This window comes from Notothenia rossii (assembly GCF_949606895.1).
Source record: "Notothenia rossii genome assembly, chromosome: 1".
Taxonomy (NCBI): domain Eukaryota; kingdom Metazoa; phylum Chordata; class Actinopteri; order Perciformes; family Nototheniidae; genus Notothenia; species Notothenia rossii.
In genome coordinates this window covers 11827915-11844343 of record NC_136912.1, presented here as the reverse complement: position 1 = coordinate 11844343, position 16429 = coordinate 11827915, and the positions used below count along the sequence as shown (strand labels likewise).

Sequence of the window (16429 nt, the reverse complement as noted above, 5' to 3'; positions counted from 1 at the left end):
TGTCATTAAGGATTTACCAAAAGAACAATATTCAGCATACAAAGGTTACTTTAAAACTCCTTTGAATTAGCAATACAGAATGTAAACATATTTAATATACGAAAAGGCCCCCCTGCTCAAACATTAAAACATAGGATTCCCATGTCAAATTATTTTTAATTCATATAATATAATATTTATTATTTACACCCGGGTGCAAGTAGTTAAAAATGCTATTTACACCCGGGTGTCCATAGCTAACGATGCTATTTACACCCGGGCTACACATTATATACTGTTTTGGATGTAGGCTATAGTATTTATGGCAATGTTTCTTTGATAACTTCAAATTGTAATGGAAGATGCTGCACCCGGGTGCTGGTAGCTAACAATGCTATTTATACTCGGGTGTCCATAGCTAACAATGCTATTTACATCCGGGCTACACTTTATGCTGTTTTGGATGTTTAGGTATTTATGGAAATGTTTCTTTGATAGCTTTATTCCCCAAGTGCTGCTGGGTCAAATTGTAATTCCCCTATAGTGGATTAATCTGCCACTACATTCGGAAAGAAGTTGTGAGACATGATGAATTTTAGTATGTTTATTTACAAAATACCGCAACAGTAAATGATCACTAAAAAATCAATTATGTATTTGTGCCCTAACCAATCTATTTAATATGTAGCCCTGAGGCTCATGTGGTCCTGCTGGACGCTGGCAGGATCTTGTCTTTCAGCAGGGCTCAGCATTCTCAAAGACACAATTACACATTTATTTACAATAAACAGTAAAAATTTATTTTACAAATGATTTCATGCCCCACCCTAGTGTGGCTTTAAGTTGAACTCAAAAACAAACAAGTAGACTCATTACAAAGGCACTTTTTAAAATGTGTGCTTTTAAAAACAGTACCAACCGGGACTTTTTGTAGGGTCCATCCATCCAGACACTCCCCTGTTGAAGCGCCTCTCTCCTTCATGATGTTTATAATTAATAAATAAAATAATATTAATTCATTAATAAAAAGACATTAGTGAAAACATTTCATTGGCTTTAATGATTATACACTATCAATAGGAGTACATACACCTCCAGTGCAAGAAGAACTGCCACTCTTTTGCAGGACGTGGCAGGAAGTCCATGATGTAGACCTGTCGCGATTCTTTTGAGACTTTTGCAGCAAAAAGGAACCAGTGTCCATGTCTGCACACTGAAATGAGAATCCAATGATACTCCCCAAATTACAACTATTCACTCAAACAAAAATGTGTGTTAATAAGAGCACAACAAGAACATTCAGGTCTGCATTTTTTTATAACCGCACATTTTTTTGTAATCCCAGACGGTGTACTTAGACTTGTTCCAAACATTCACAATGGCACACTGAATAACATACTCTTGCTTGATTCGTGTGCCAGGACTCCAAGATGCATGATACAAAATGATTGAAAGCAAGTCTTACTTTGTAAAAGTACATAAGAATGAGCAAGCAATGCATGCCAAAGTTATTTTACTATCACTTTTAATATATATAATAAAACCACTTCAAATGTATGCAGTGTTTTACCTTATTTACCGCCTTTCGTTTAACTAATCTCTTTAATCAATTTTGACTCTTTTAACTGAAATCTTTCCTTCCCTAATGCCCTACTTAAGAACATTTTAATATGTGCCAATATCTATAAAGCAGTGGTGTGCATCATAAAACAATAACATATATTGAGAATATGTCTTTTAAAACCAAATGTCTCTACCATAATAATATCCATCCACCTTTTTAGCAGCTATTCTGAACACAGCAATGTAAATGCAACACATACCATAAGGCATGATGGTCATTTTTGATTTCTATTGAAATGTTATGGACCTAAATAATGCTTGAACAATCCAAAAAATAACAGATTGGATGAAGACATATTTGCATTCCAATCAAAACAAACTTTTTACTTTGCAAAAATGACATGGTCTCCCCAGGAGACCTTTACCCACATAGGTAAATGTAATTGGATTGGATTGTTATAACCAAATATTCCACTGTTTCATCTACGGGGGCTCACACACACAGTGTATGGGCAGGGGGCCAGCGTCAGGCCGAAGCGTCCGTGCAGGGAAGGGGGGGGCGTCCCCTCTGGGAGTCTGAATCTGAACGCCTGCAGTAAGATGGCGACCGTCAGGAAGAGCTCCATCTTCGCCAGCTGTTCCCCCATACACACCCTGCGACCTGAAGGGTACAGGACGGAGAAATCATTAGGTCCTGGTGCAAGGATAATTCAAATAAATTCACAGAAACATGTTTCACTTATTTGGCAGATATGAGTTACCAGTGACATACCAATCCCGAAAGGTATAAAGCATTCCTTCCTGAGCAGCTTTCCTTCGTCGTCCAGGAAGCGCCCCGGGTTAAAACTGTCTGGGTCGTCCCATAGAGCGGGGTCTCTGTGGACAGACCACAAGTTGGGCACAATAACGGTTCCTTTGGGAATAGTGTAGCCTCTGAACTCTGAAAAACAAATGAAAACACTCAATTCAGATGCTGTTCAGATGATTGTCAAACAAACCAAAATTCAGCTCTCTTTATTTATAATATCCATGAAATAAAAGTATTATATTGAGATTGAGAAACCTGACAAGTTGAGCAATAACAGAGGATTTACTGATATATAAGGGTTCAGAGGTGTTGTTGGAGCCATAATGTATTTTGTTTGTTTTAGTTTACAAGTTGAATGTATAATGCAGTTCCAACATTGAGCACAGGATGGAGCATTGACTTGTGAGTGTGTATATATGTAATCACCGGGTGGTCAGATTCAGGTGTGTGGGACGGAAGCTAACAGTCTTTGACCGTGTCTGGAGAAGCCGTGTCGAGATGAGCTGTGTTAAACCTGTTTGTATTCAGCGTGACTGGCACGCATATTGAACACAAATAAATGGATCCATAGATTGAAAGGTATACGACTCGTATGGACATTGTATTATCGTCTGGAACACGCGTCTGAACAAAGTTCTCCCGTCCCCATCCCTCAGAGGCTTAAGTATAGATTAGGTGAAAGGTCATTACAGGTGTTATCTGAGTTTACCTGTTGTCTCGGAGGCCATGTGAGGGATAGCCAGGGGAACAGCTACAGTCATTCTCTGCACCTCCATGATGGTGGCTTCAGTAAAAGGCAAACTTCCCTTATCAGTCAGAGACAGGACCCGTTGTGTGCCCACCACTTCATCTATCTCTGCCTGCATCCTGTCTGGAATGAAAAGGATACAAGCAACTCAGAAGTAAGCGTACCACTCTTGGATCATTGATTTACCCCTCAGTTAAATCAACAAGATAATGTAAAATGGAGTCAAATGGATGTTTTGAAGTGCTGATAAATGTGATTGTGAAAGTGTTTAAATGCATGATCAAGCAAATGATGTGTCCTAAAAAGGGAAGTATTTGAGCTGCGGGTTCCCACAGCAGGTTTCACATTCTTTTTTCTTCCCAAAGAGGATTTATGTAGAAAACAACGATCTGTGTCTTTATACACCTAAACACTTTGCACATTCAGTTTTACAACAAAGCCCTCATTATCCCAACTATAAACGTTCAATCCCTACAATATTGTACAATTAAAGTTTATATTATTTAAATATTTATTCCCACATCATAAAATAATTGCACCATGGATTGAAATAAAGTCAAGTGTGTTGATTTGTGATTTGTGTGTGCATATCATTCGTTGTTTCCTACACTGATCTATTTTTTTATTCATCCAAATGCCATTGAAAATATACTAAACATCTAGAAAGAGATAACACTCTTTTATAACTTTCAAACTGATACAGAATGGAGATATCTTTGATATAGAAGGTGATGCTTGCCAAGCTGTAATCCCATGTCCCTGTAGAGGAAAAGCAAACGACACAAAGAGCAATCAAACTGTTGGAAAAGGACTGCAGCTACTTTTACCTTGGACATCAGGATATAAGACCATGTAGAGCAGAATCCACAGAACAGAGTTGGTGGTGGTGTCAGTGCCAGCGATGAAGAGATCTCCTATAATATAAAAGAGATAGTCTGCTGTGAAGCTGCTGTCCTGCTCTCCTCTCTGCTGCTGGTCCAACATCTCCTTCAGGTACATGTCCACCAGATCCCTGGGGTGAGCAGGATCTAATGTTATCTGGTGATGTACAATAATCTTCTTCAAAAACACTGTGATCTCTCCTTCCACCTGCCGCAGCTCCTTGAAGACCCCAAAAGGTAAGTAGTAGAGCAGAGGGAAGGCGTTGATGAGGACCGCGGCGCTGTTGACGCAGATCTCCAGCCCTCGGTCCATCAGGTCCAGCAGTTTGCTGAACTCTCGATCTTCGTGGTGGAAGCGATGTCCCAGGACCAGAGAGCAGATGACGTTGGAAACGGCGTTCCTGATCAGCGGGGCCAGGTCCACTCCGGCATCAGCCTCACCCTCCTGACTCAGGACCAGCAGCTGTGATTTGATGGTGTCCAGGCCCTGCAGGATGCACGGCTCCAGGCTCAGCTTCCCCAGGCCGAACGTTCGGAGAGTGGCATGGCAGAACTTGCGCTGCTTCCTCCACACTGGCCCGTAAGGTGCAAAGACTATACCTAAAGTTCAGTTAAACCAGAGAAGCATTTTAGTTAGTTTGTATTCTTCTCTTTTGAAGACTAAAGTCTAACATACATACAGATACACTTGTTGGTAGGCTACTTTTACTTTTTTACTAGTTCATATTTGTACACACTTAATGTATATATTTATGATATCACAACTGTAAACCAGTCTAAAACAACATTCAATTATATATACATTCTCGATATATATTTAAGCAATAGCTCACGACAGGCCGTGGTATATGCTCATTATATCACGGCTAAGAACCAATCAGATTGCTTGATTTGACTTGTCAGTTTTATAAATATATTTATAAAACGGACAAGTCAAATGCAATAGCTCACGACAGGCCGTGGTATATGCTCATTATATCACAGCTAAGGGGCGTGGTTCGGCTTCGCGTCGGGCCGAACCACGCCCCTTAGCTGTGATATAATGAGCATATACCACGGCCTGTCGTGAGCTATTGCTTAAATATATATTTAATTCTTATATTATATCTGCAATATTTCATGTTTTATGTAAAGGCATTTTTGGAGGGAGCCTTAGAACAAGAATGTATTTACCAACAACTAGCTTCAGTGTAATTGTTGTGCCTAAAACAAATAAAGACTTAAAACCAGTCATGTTAATCTCCAAATCCCACAGTTGCAATAAAGGCCTGATAAATATGTTAACATCCTCTTAGCAATATTTATGCTAGATAAAAAAACAACCTTGAAAATGTGGAATACCAAATGTGTTTATGTTTTGCTATTGCTCAACGTGTCACTGTGTTGTCCAGCTGTAGGAGTTAGTTGAGTTCTCTATAATATATGAAAGCTGTCATACGTAGGCTGCTTTGTATTTACTGTGTATGGAGGAGGCAAGGAGCATACAGATCTGCACAGAACCACTGCAGCATTTCTCTGTTTTGACTGTTTATAGTGCTTGAGTAAAATTACTGACAACATTTCTCTGTATTGGAATTCAACATACACTGGAAAAGAATGACTGCCATATATGTAGAGATTGAGATTCAAGAAACGTTTGGACTGGTCCTTTAATTTTTGTCCAGAGCTGAAGATACACAGTGAGACAAACTGGCAAGTAAAATGGACAGGTTAAAATTGTTTCACATCTTAGCAGCCAATAACTCTTTCAATGGACAGAGGCATGTGACTAAAGGATTCAAATACATCTGAGACATGTCATCCCCAAGGTTCAAGGTTTTTTATTTCGTCATACGAACATAGCTACAGTGTAGTTATGACAAAGAAAATCTTAGGTCACAGGCTCCTCCAACAGTGCAACACAATAAAACAGATAAACAGAAATATAGTGCAAGTAAATAGTAAATATAAACATAGTTTAAAAAAGTGAAATAGTGCAATAAGAGTTTATATGCAAGTTATTGCATATATCCTATCCTTTACATCTGGCATTAGATAGATATATAGATAGATAGATAGATGTCCCAGCCCGTTTGACATATCTAACTAATATTGGAAATACATCTAAATATGAGGCAATGGGCTACAAATCAACAGCAGCACAAACTACAGCCTCCAAAATGCAAACAAGTTGAAGCACAAACAATAACAGGACATAGTAGTATGCATATGTTTCAGCTAGGTTGATTAAATAAAGAATACAATAGAGGTGGCTGTCATTTAAAATGCGTTATGTGTAGTGAAGCTGAAAAATGGTCCTATCATAAAAAACTGTTACCTTTGCGTTTGGTCATGATAGAGATAGAAGGGATGTCTGGTCTGTCGGAGAACACCTCAGGATGGTTGGACAGAGCATCCTTCACCACTTCATATCCATTCAGCACCACCATGAGCTGACTTCCTACAAAGATGCTGTATATGTTCCCATAGATATTGGCATTTTCCGTTAACACGTCCATAGCGCTTCTGTTGGTGTTGTCCCGCTGCTGTCCAAACCTCCTCTGGATGAAAGAGGGTATGAGAAAGTGGCCAACGTTTCCCACAACCGGCCAGGGCTTCGGACCTGGCGGAATTTTTGCCAGGAGGTTCCGTTGTTTCTGATACACATGCACACAATAAAAAACTAGCAGCATAAGTAGCAGAGCTGCAGTGTTGACATGCGACAGAACACAGCTCAGGTGCTGCAGCCATGACAGCGAAATCATGTTGTTAAAGTTGTTTAAACTGAAATAGGAGAAGTGTTAATCCTATCCCATGTTCAGGAGTGTTCATGAAGTCCGAGTGAAATCATGAATTGCATGCCAACGAAGCAGAACTTGTATTTAAATTCTCTTTCCACGCGCTTCCTGTGTTGTTATGAAACTGCTGGTGTCAGGTGTCAACGTCTTACTGTCATTGGCTTCCTATTGGCTGACAGCGCTGTGCCCGGCTGTGATTGGCGCACATCGATACTGACGACGACACATTAAAGGCTGCCAAACAAGGCATAGAAATATAAGTAGCCACGGGCTTCACTTTGTTATAAACAAGTGGTGGGGACAATTTCTCCAGATTTAACATCAGTATAGAAGAAGACAAAGTTGAACCTCAAGCACCTGCATGAAAAAACAATGTATAAACCTCTGGACCACCCAATGTGTTTTTAAAACAATTAACGCCCAACTATAAGTTTTGCTGTGATGTGATTTGGACACAGGTATGGAGGACAGATGACTGATGATTTAAATCAACAAAAAAAACACCAAAGCCTTGGTATGGGTGAACTTTAATACAATAGTACAATGTCCAGACTACAGCTAGCATATACACTAAAGAAGACTAAAATGAATATAAAATTGAAAACAATAATAATAATAATAATAATAATAATAATAATAATAATAATAATAATAATAATAATAATAATAATAATAGTAATAATAATAATAACAATAATAATAATAATAATGATAGTAATAATAATAATAAAATACTTATGAAAAAAAAACAGATACACAAATATTGGAAATGGAAGTTTGGGTACACCTATGACATTAAACACACTAAGGCACCTTGTGACTTGAGGACACTGATATCATATTGAGGTAAACCCCAACAACACATACAGTATGAAAGAGCTACGGTAGCATTTCTGAAATCAAGTCTTGCAAATACTCCAACAAACCTGTGAGTCTGTCGCAACAAACTGTCTGTTCATGTCCGAAGTTCACTTTGAGCTGAGCTACAAAAACACTGACGACTCTGCAGTACTTTGTCTCATGAATAATTTACAAAGAACACACCGAGACGATATGATTATCCTTCATTTTTGCAGAAATATTTCTTTCAGAGCTATGCATTTGGTATCATTATGTTCCTGTCCAGTAGGCAGGGGCTTCAGGGCCGTGTCACTCCTCCCGTGGGCTCTGTACCATGGAGTAACTCTTGCAGGGGTTCTTAAGGCAGGCAGGAGGCCAGGTGAAGGGCCAGCTGTAAGAGCAGGGCACCGAGGTCTGGACGTTCCTCTCCATGAAGTTGAACAGCGGGTTCCACCAGGTGTTGGTGAGGTAGTTGTTGGGCGAGCATTTCAGAATCTATCGAGAAAATAGAAGTTAGTCATTTCATTGGTAAATACAAACAAATACAAATGTTTATATAATACTTTCAATACAAGGGATGCAGCTTAATGTGATTCTGATGAACAAACCATTCACATATCTTTATCATAACTTCAAAGTTGCATTTGTGCAATTGCATGTGGATATGATAGTGCAAAAGTTAGAGAAGGGAATAATATCAGCAATAGTAAATATTTTTGTGCCATATGTTCCATACAAGGGATGCATCTCAAAGAGCTTTCATTGAACAGATCAGACACATCTTTTTACTATTAATATCATTTACTTATTATAATAATAGTTGCTTTAGTTGCAATTTAGGTCAGTATTAATATAATACTAACATGTACATTGCAACAGGTTTTGCTTGATGTAATCATTTCTTTTGTGTATATTGACAATTAATTCCTTCCTAACATGCGTCCAATGTACTTTCTTTGAAGGCGACTAAAGTTGTATTATATCAAATAATTATGTGATATGAGTATATTTTGTTGTTTTTGTTTGTTGTATTCTTGTTTTTAATTTAATGTTTCCTATAACCATTTTCATTGACATGTTGCAACTGCAAATAATAATAATAATAATAATAATAATAATAATAATAATAATAATAATAATAATAATAACAATACATTAGATTTATACAAAACTTTTCTAAGTACCCTTAGTCGCTTCAGACTTTTTGTAAATATTTGTTTAAATGAAAACTAAAATAATTTGAATAAATTAACTGGAAACCAACATCATATTTGTACACAAGTCAGCTGCTAAGCTTGTGATTTATTTTAAATTATAATTTAGGCTTGTCAACATATAACACATTTTTATATATACCTTATATACCCCATATCAACTGTCCAGCATTGACCAGTAGAGGGCGTAACTCACCATGTTGAGAAGCCACATACTGATGATTTGAAGGTAACAACATCCAGTTTTTACACACAGTCCAAGAATATAACTATACTTAGTCTTACTCTAAATATGTCTTTTTCTTTAAACCTAAACTGTAATTTATTAACCTGACATGTAGCTCTTAGCTGGTACACTTGAGGTTAACTCTGTACACAAATTACAGCCAGACTGACAGAAAAGCCCTCCATGCATAATGATTGATGTGAGACAAGGTTCAATGAGAGGGGAAACATCAGCTCTAAAAGCTCCTAGTTTTACTCTCTTGCACTTCACCATGCACACAAACAGCCCCCCGGTGCTCACCTGTAAGTTGGCCATAGTGTGGTACCACCAGAACAGGCGGGAGGTGATAAAATAGGCCACGACCACATCCACACTGTAATGCTCATGTGCCACCAAGATGCACACCACACCCGTGGCACTCAGTAACCAGCACATCAGATGGTACCACCAAAACGACCGCGGCGAATCTTTAAAGAGAGGGAAGGAAAGCATGTTGGTAATATTTATGACAACCTCTTTCTGTGGTCCGTGCATCCATGTTTTAACTGCTAAAAAACGGCAGCATTTCACTGCAATGTGACAAGAACTGGGAATTTATGCAAAATACAGAAAGGCTAACGAAAACAACATTGTTATACAGATAACTTAAAAAATGTAACCTCTTCTTGTAATATGTCATCCTTAAAACACTACAAACACTTTTGAATGCACTTTTGCCTTTTCTCCGAACAATAAATCAAGCTATATACAGCTTTAGAAGATAACATAATCATATCTGCTTTCAAATTGTATTCGTAGTTATTTGTATCCCATTAGTTCCTAGAAGGTTCATTGCTGGGTAGTATAATTGTGTGCGCTATATAGGATGAGAATGGATCAGATAATATAATTCATACATTATTAACAGGAAAGTCTCATAAATTATTCAAAACAAAGCCCACAAACAAGTGATGCTTTGTGTACTCACACTCCTTGATGAATAGGTAGGTGAGGGTGAGCATCACAGTGTGTCCACTGTACAGGAAGTCTCCACACAGGAGGTGGGAGTTGGTCATGGAAAGACCTCCACCCGAAATCAGCCGCAGGATTCGCTGGATTTTTGCCTGGGAGTCTCCATGGAGCTGATCGAGAACAGGAAGTGAACAGGGAGAAGCAGGCGATCAGTGAATCAGTGACATTACGAATCCAACTAATGATTATTTTCGTTATGGATTCATTTAGCTACTGTACTTCTGCCATTAATCATGATTTGCACAAAAAGTGCCTGTTTAAATCGAAACAATTAGAATCCAAGAGATTACATTTGCAGTGATGTAAAATTAATTAAAGAAGCAAATCTACAATAAACATCAGGCCCAATTAATTATCAAAACTGTTCCCAATACAAAAATACATGAATTCCCTTGCAACCTATTATAAGTGCATTTAACAACGTGGGTATTTGCAACCCTTTTATTTGCATGCAAATACATCGACCCTGTTAAACTTAAAGGAATAGCTTTTACATTTTTATATTTACAGACATGACTGTTGTGGCAAACTTCTTATCTGTCCATCTTCAAGAAAGGAAATATAATCAAATATTTTGCAACTTGTCTGTCAATCTTTACAACTTGATGCAAAATAATTGGCATTGAATTGAATTAACATGTAGTCAAGTTTAAGAGGAATTTGAGAAAGTCAAATAAGTACAGCTTAACTACATCTTATGCTCCTGCAGCTCACATTACTGCAGATAACTCACTTCAAACAAGTAGCTGAAGGTTTCATACACTGTTCAAAACATATCAAATTCTTGTGAACAAAACAACTGTCCAGCTTTGGATCCGTTTTGCACGACACAACCCATCAAACAGAAGCCCGGAGCACATGTTTTTGATCAAACAATGATGCACCTCAATATTGTTGGTGTCCTGAGGTGGTAAAAAGTCCAAACGTTTTTTTTTATAGCTGCCTCTCTTGTGTTGCTGTGCGAAATGAGTCCCAGAGGGTGCATGAGAGTACACGGCTGAGCAAGGACAGCTGATGCCCGATCTGATGTTTTTCATGCTACTCACCTTAGGAGCACAAGTCATGTGCATGCCAGGCACAGGCAGGGTGGTGATGTACATGGTGACACAGCGGTACAAGTACAGGGTGCCAATGAGGAAGAAGAACCGCCTGCCTGCTATCGACCTATACAAACAGACAATGAGTGTGGACATATTGTGTTATTTTGTGGCAGATATTTACTTAAAAACGACTTCATTCTGGAGATCTTGCACAGTCTGAGGATGAGTAAACGTGTGGCTCAAAGTTCCTGCTCAGCTGGGCAGACTGAATTGAATTAACCGGACCACATAATGACAATCGAAATCATATATGCTTTAACAGCATCACATTTGTATTGGTAATGTTGCTTGCTTTGCTGAGCCCATCAATTTTTGGGGCAAATGCGGAAGACATGATTTCAAGAGTTGAACTTAATTAAACATTTTCAGCAATCTACAGTGAAACCTCAGTGGTGAGGGTGTGGTTTGAGTGTTTCTTAAAGACTGCTTTCTAAAGTACTTATGTTGAACATACAGGAAACCATCACTGTGTAAAGTACAAAACACCCTGATGGTGGAAGCATCAATGGACTCTAATGGATGCATTTTCTGAGTAACAGGAAGAGAGACATACAGATGTGTTGCAACTCTTAACCACAAGACAGTCGTTTTAGTGTGTAAATAACTAATCATAACTTCAGCCCACTGTATACGTGTCTCTTTGACCCTTGTCTTGCGTGAAAGATAGTCTTTCATGAGTATTCTGTATTTTTCCAACAAACCCTCGGAAAAGACCCAAACCGATCAAATGTTTTTATTATTTATTGGACAACAATGGAGGCCTGTGTCAAAGGTTCAATGAATTATTAGGAATAGTTTCTTGTTTTTTTACAAGCTTTATGAATCATGGGATTTGTTGACACTAAGAAAAACAATGTATTTGCTTCCAAAGAAACAGTTAAGAACAGATGTTCTTACCTGTATCTGAAGAAGAACAACTGGATCATCCAGATTCCCAGCAGCACCATGCCATTGATCTCTGTCACTGTGAATGCCCATTTGACCCTGTCAATATAGTCAAAAAACTTATCAGGGAGGGGCGGGCTGCTTTCTTTGGGCGGGACTCTCTCGTGGACGATCGTGATGACGACTGTGGTCAGGACCAAGTTAAAGCCAGCATAAAAGAAGGCTATGACTGTCTTCCACCACTCCATGGGCAGACGGTTGACCTTGGAGTCCGGCACAGAAATCTTCACGTAGTCATTATGCCTCCCTATGCCTTTCCGAAAACCCCTCTTTGCCTCATCTGCTCCCGCTGTGTGGACAGGACAGATTTTACCGTTGCTAAGTGCAGAACCACCCTCCATTCCCAGGTTCAGAGTGTCAGAGGAAGAGTCTCTCGCTCCCACAAGCTCCTGTGACGCCATGGGTGCCTGCTCTGTCCATCAACAGGCACCGCTGCTGTTGGTTGAGGCTTTTTAAACTGCAGAGAGAGAAAACAAAAGGTTGGAAACTGTCTTGGTAGGAAAAATACAAACACACTTTTTTCAATTGAAAGTTGGAACAGCAGAAAAGTAAATGGTACTCCTTAGTAAAGGATGTCAAATCGCCATGATGAGAAAAAGGGAGGAGATAACTCAAGCTTTCTTTTGCTTCCACTATTCCTTATCCTAGGGATTAGCAAGGCAAGTGATGGGGCTTCTATTGATGCTCAATTCTTCTTTACACTGGCTGAAATGTTCTTTTTTTTTGTGTAAAACTATTTTTAAGATGTGGTTCCATTAGCTAATACTGTGTGTTATATTTTTCCTTTCCCATAACATTCACCAGAACCACTGTGACAGTTTTCTGTTTGGACGTTCAGCCCGATCCTTATTTTGGGCCTTCCAAAGTCTTTCCACCACACTGCTTTGGTTTTCTCCATTTGTCCTCAACAAACAGTTCCTATGGTCACTTCAATGGTTTTATGGTCAAATACCTTCATCATCAAACCATACAAATGTATAAATAAACTTAATTAACCTAAACTAGTTATTACGTAAAGGCTATTCTTGACATTAAACAGTAGTTTAGGAAATAATTTCGTCATTAAGGTCCATTTTGCTTTTGTTGTGGAGCTTTCAATCATTTTACGTTATATGTCTCTGCACATGAGTGCGTTCTGCTGACTTGATTTTCGATAAAATTAAAATTATAATCTGAGCACTTTATGTACTTCTTTTGCATTGGTGACTTAAAAGTGTATAAAACCAGTCGGGCAAAGATAGATACTATTATTATATATATATTATCATGTAAAAAAAAGAAAATGGAGTATAAGACATAACTAAATAAAAAAAGATAAATATTGTTTTGAGTCAATTCCATATTTGTATTGATGCTCATAAGAGAAAGTTGGAGGAGCTAGTGAAATGTTTGTAATGTTTGTTGTGGAGCTCTTTTCAGTTAATGACTTGAGAGATCACCAAAGCAATGATCATGTTCATCATTTCATGTCTAAAAGGCTTCTAGTCCCTTTTACAGCCCCATTAATGGATTCTCAGGATTCTGCTATTAGCCCTGAAATGCATTAAAATTAATGTCATCCAGGAAACAAACAGTACGGAAAGCCTACTTTGAGACAAACCTTGCACTAGGAAAAAATGGAGGTTATAAATATGTATGGCTGGATCCAAGAGCGCTGCTGAAAGTATCAATTTCCTCAGAATCCATTTTTGGGAAAATATTATTAAAGGATTATTATAGGATGGCCTCTTACTAACCCATAGCAAATCTAGCCTCTGTTATGCAACTGATGGATGGATACAGAATACTGACGGTCAGACTTTGAGTGAGTTAAAGAGGTCATAGGAGATATAAATACCTACCAAGAGGGCCAATAAGATCAACAATAAGAAGCAGAAGAGCAGACCAACAATATAAGCCAATTACAGCGCCATCATTCTTATGCTATTAGGGAGATCATGTTGCAGCTCTGTGGTTAGTTATACTGTAACTGTGGGACAACATGTCAAAGACATTTATGAATTTGTTGAGTCACTCTTAGCTGGAATAGCAAATTGTCTCATTAATGTATGTGAGTTTCTTATTTGTACACATATTGTTTACTTCTCTTGTGTTGACCAGCTCAGTTTAACCTTGTGAATTTGAAATGGTCTGTCCTTAAAGCAAACATGAGAGGGACAGACTGTGGTGACAATGTCATCTAGAGACAAATCCTGCCGCTGCTCCACAGACTGTGACTAATGAAACACTATGACAGTGCATGACATCAGTGCCTCTCAACAAAGCTGATGCTAGTTTTGGTGAGAGGTGCAACACTCTCAGAGCCTTAAACAAGAGATGGCGGGACACACTGCTTTGAAATAAAGTGGAAAAAATGTAAGGTTTGGTTACATTTAAGAATAATCTTTGGTTACATTTAAGAATAATCTTTGGTTACATTTAAGAATTATTTCTTAAATGTAACCAAATGGAAATATTGTGGTCAGGGTAAAAATGACACTTGGTTGAAAAAGTCCCACCTCAGAGTCAGAATGCTAGAAGACAAAAAAGTCTCTGAGATAAGGTTGAAAGCTCCAGAAAAAGCTATAAGGGGACTTTAAACCCCCTAAAAAAAGGTAATAAAAAAGCTGCCAGATATACCGTCATCTGGCAGTTACTTCATCACTTTCTTTCACTTAATTTTATAATGCTGCTACTTACTTTTTTGTACTTGGAAAGTGTTTATTATTCAATTTAAAATGTATATTCATTTGTGCTGGCCACTTTAATAAATACAGTTTCATTTTGTCTTTATCAGTATTGTCTCTTTGCTGTAACTATGCACATATCCCCTCTGGATGACTAATACATAATTTCTGTTTCCCATTTGGATTTTAAAGGATAAGATTGAACTATCAAATATTTTGTCAATGTGACTTAAAGATTGTCGTCCTGTATACCAGAAACTTTGACTGTTGCATTACGGGTAGGAGACGTAATATAGTGGTGGTGTCAAAGTCAGTTTCAGTTAATAGTCCCACCGCTACATGAGGGCACTTGAGATATTTTAGATTTATTTGTACAAATGACCAATACTTTTTGGGCTGGTGAGGACAGTCTCTAATTTTAGGCGAGTGGAGGGCGTAGTAGTTGTAAATATTGACATTACATTCCAAAATTGTCGGAGAGGCACAACACCTTCTGTGTTTGAGTGGACTTTTCCTTTTAAAACATACAACTCTTTATGTCCTATATGTTATCTTGTAACCTTGAATTCTACATGTTAAAGATCAGTGATACAGTCAATACAAAACAGATGGGAGACATGTGATATTGAATGTGCACTGTACAGGGAGGTCGGCAGAGTTTCCCCCCGGTCCCTTCCTCCTCAGTGTACAGTAGTCAGTGTTTTCCCACCAGTAATGCACCCAGCACTAAAAGGGTTGGGTGGTGATGGAAAACTGGCAGGAACCCCTATTCCACATGGTCACAGGCCCAAATGGATAACTTGGCTGCTTCCACTCGCTCAAGCTATTTCAAGAGAAGCCACCCAGCTGCCTGCAAGGCTGTATTTTACTCCAGGGGCTCCAAAGCTTTGACTCCATTTCGGGACATTCATAATAACATACTTCTATTGCCGTCCACTCATTTTCTTCTTTACATCTTGCGGATTGTCCTTCCTCAAAAGGCGGGTTAAATATAAGTCAAACCAGAGGTGGCCCATCCCTCTGGGAGCCGGTAACATAGAGAGGAGTTGACTATATGTTCTGACATTTAATTACGGTTAATCACTGTTCAGGAGTACATCATAGGTTTTAATATTGACACGTTAAGTTTAACTTTAGAAACAGATGCTAGTCATTTTTCAGTATAGTTCAATTGATTTGAATTATTTGACGCTCACATCCACATTTATTTTCCTATCTATCTATTTATTTCAATTAAAAGACAATCTCTTCAATCGTTTTGTGATAAAAAAAAAGGATAATTTCATTTAAATAACAAGATGTGCTGTTCAAAAATAGTTAACCTTATAGCAGTGGTGTGAGAATGTGTTGGATCCTTTACTTCAATGAAAGTTATACAATAATACAATTTTAAATACAACATTTAAAAACCCTGCTTTGAAATAATTGCCATAGTAAAGAGATGGACAGTATGTATTGTAACACAATTGGAAAGTGCTCTTTTTGTATAAAGGATTGGAATCAACTTTTTATTTCAAAGTTGATTCAGGCTTAGCCTCTCACTTTATACTCCATCTACTGTTAATCTCACATATTTATAGCTGTCAAATAAATGTAGGCTATGAAGCAGAACTACAATGTTTCTCTCCAAAATGTAGTAGTAGTATAAAGTTGCACAAAATGGAAATAAGT

The 16429-nt window shown here is 38.2% G+C and overlaps 2 protein-coding genes across 2 annotated transcripts in view; both read right to left on the bottom strand.

Moving 5' to 3' along the window:
* Nucleotides 1-1020: 1020 nt before the first annotated feature.
* Nucleotides 1021-6893, bottom strand: cyp2u1 (cytochrome P450, family 2, subfamily U, polypeptide 1). The gene is made up of 5 exons (XM_079652086.1): nt 6297-6893; nt 3926-4579; nt 3060-3221; nt 2315-2482; nt 1021-2203 (listed from the first exon to the last, which is right to left on the bottom strand). Exons 1-5 carry the CDS (start codon nt 6721-6723, stop codon nt 2022-2024), a joined length of 1593 nt encoding a protein of 530 aa, XP_079508212.1. The 5' UTR covers nt 6724-6893; the 3' UTR covers nt 1021-2021.
* Nucleotides 6894-7266: 373 nt separating this feature from the next.
* sgms2a (sphingomyelin synthase 2a) overlaps nt 7267-16429 on the bottom strand; it is a 40712-nt gene continuing 31549 nt past the window's right edge. The window contains exons 3-7 of the mRNA XM_079652272.1: nt 12045-12549; nt 11094-11211; nt 10004-10157; nt 9337-9503; nt 7267-8091 (exon numbers count right to left, since the gene is read on the bottom strand). Of these exons, the coding sequence (XP_079508398.1) occupies nt 7906-8091; nt 9337-9503; nt 10004-10157; nt 11094-11211; nt 12045-12493 (1074 nt within the window). The 5' untranslated portion in view covers nt 12494-12549 and the 3' untranslated portion in view covers nt 7267-7905. The remainder of the gene's footprint in view (nt 8092-9336; nt 9504-10003; nt 10158-11093; nt 11212-12044; nt 12550-16429) is intronic.

Coding starts and splice junctions, on each gene's coding strand:
- cyp2u1 (XM_079652086.1), bottom strand. CDS start 6,723: ATGATTTCGCTGTCATGGCTGCAGCACCTGAGCTGTGTTCTGTCGCAT. Junction 3,222..3,925: donor CTTATATCCTGATGTCCAAG/GTAAAAGTAGCT, acceptor TTTTCATTCCAG/ACAGGATGCAGGCAGAGATA. Junction 2,204..2,314: donor CTTTATACCTTTCGGGATTG/GTATGTCACTGG, acceptor TGTACCCTTCAG/GTCGCAGGGTGTGTATGGGG.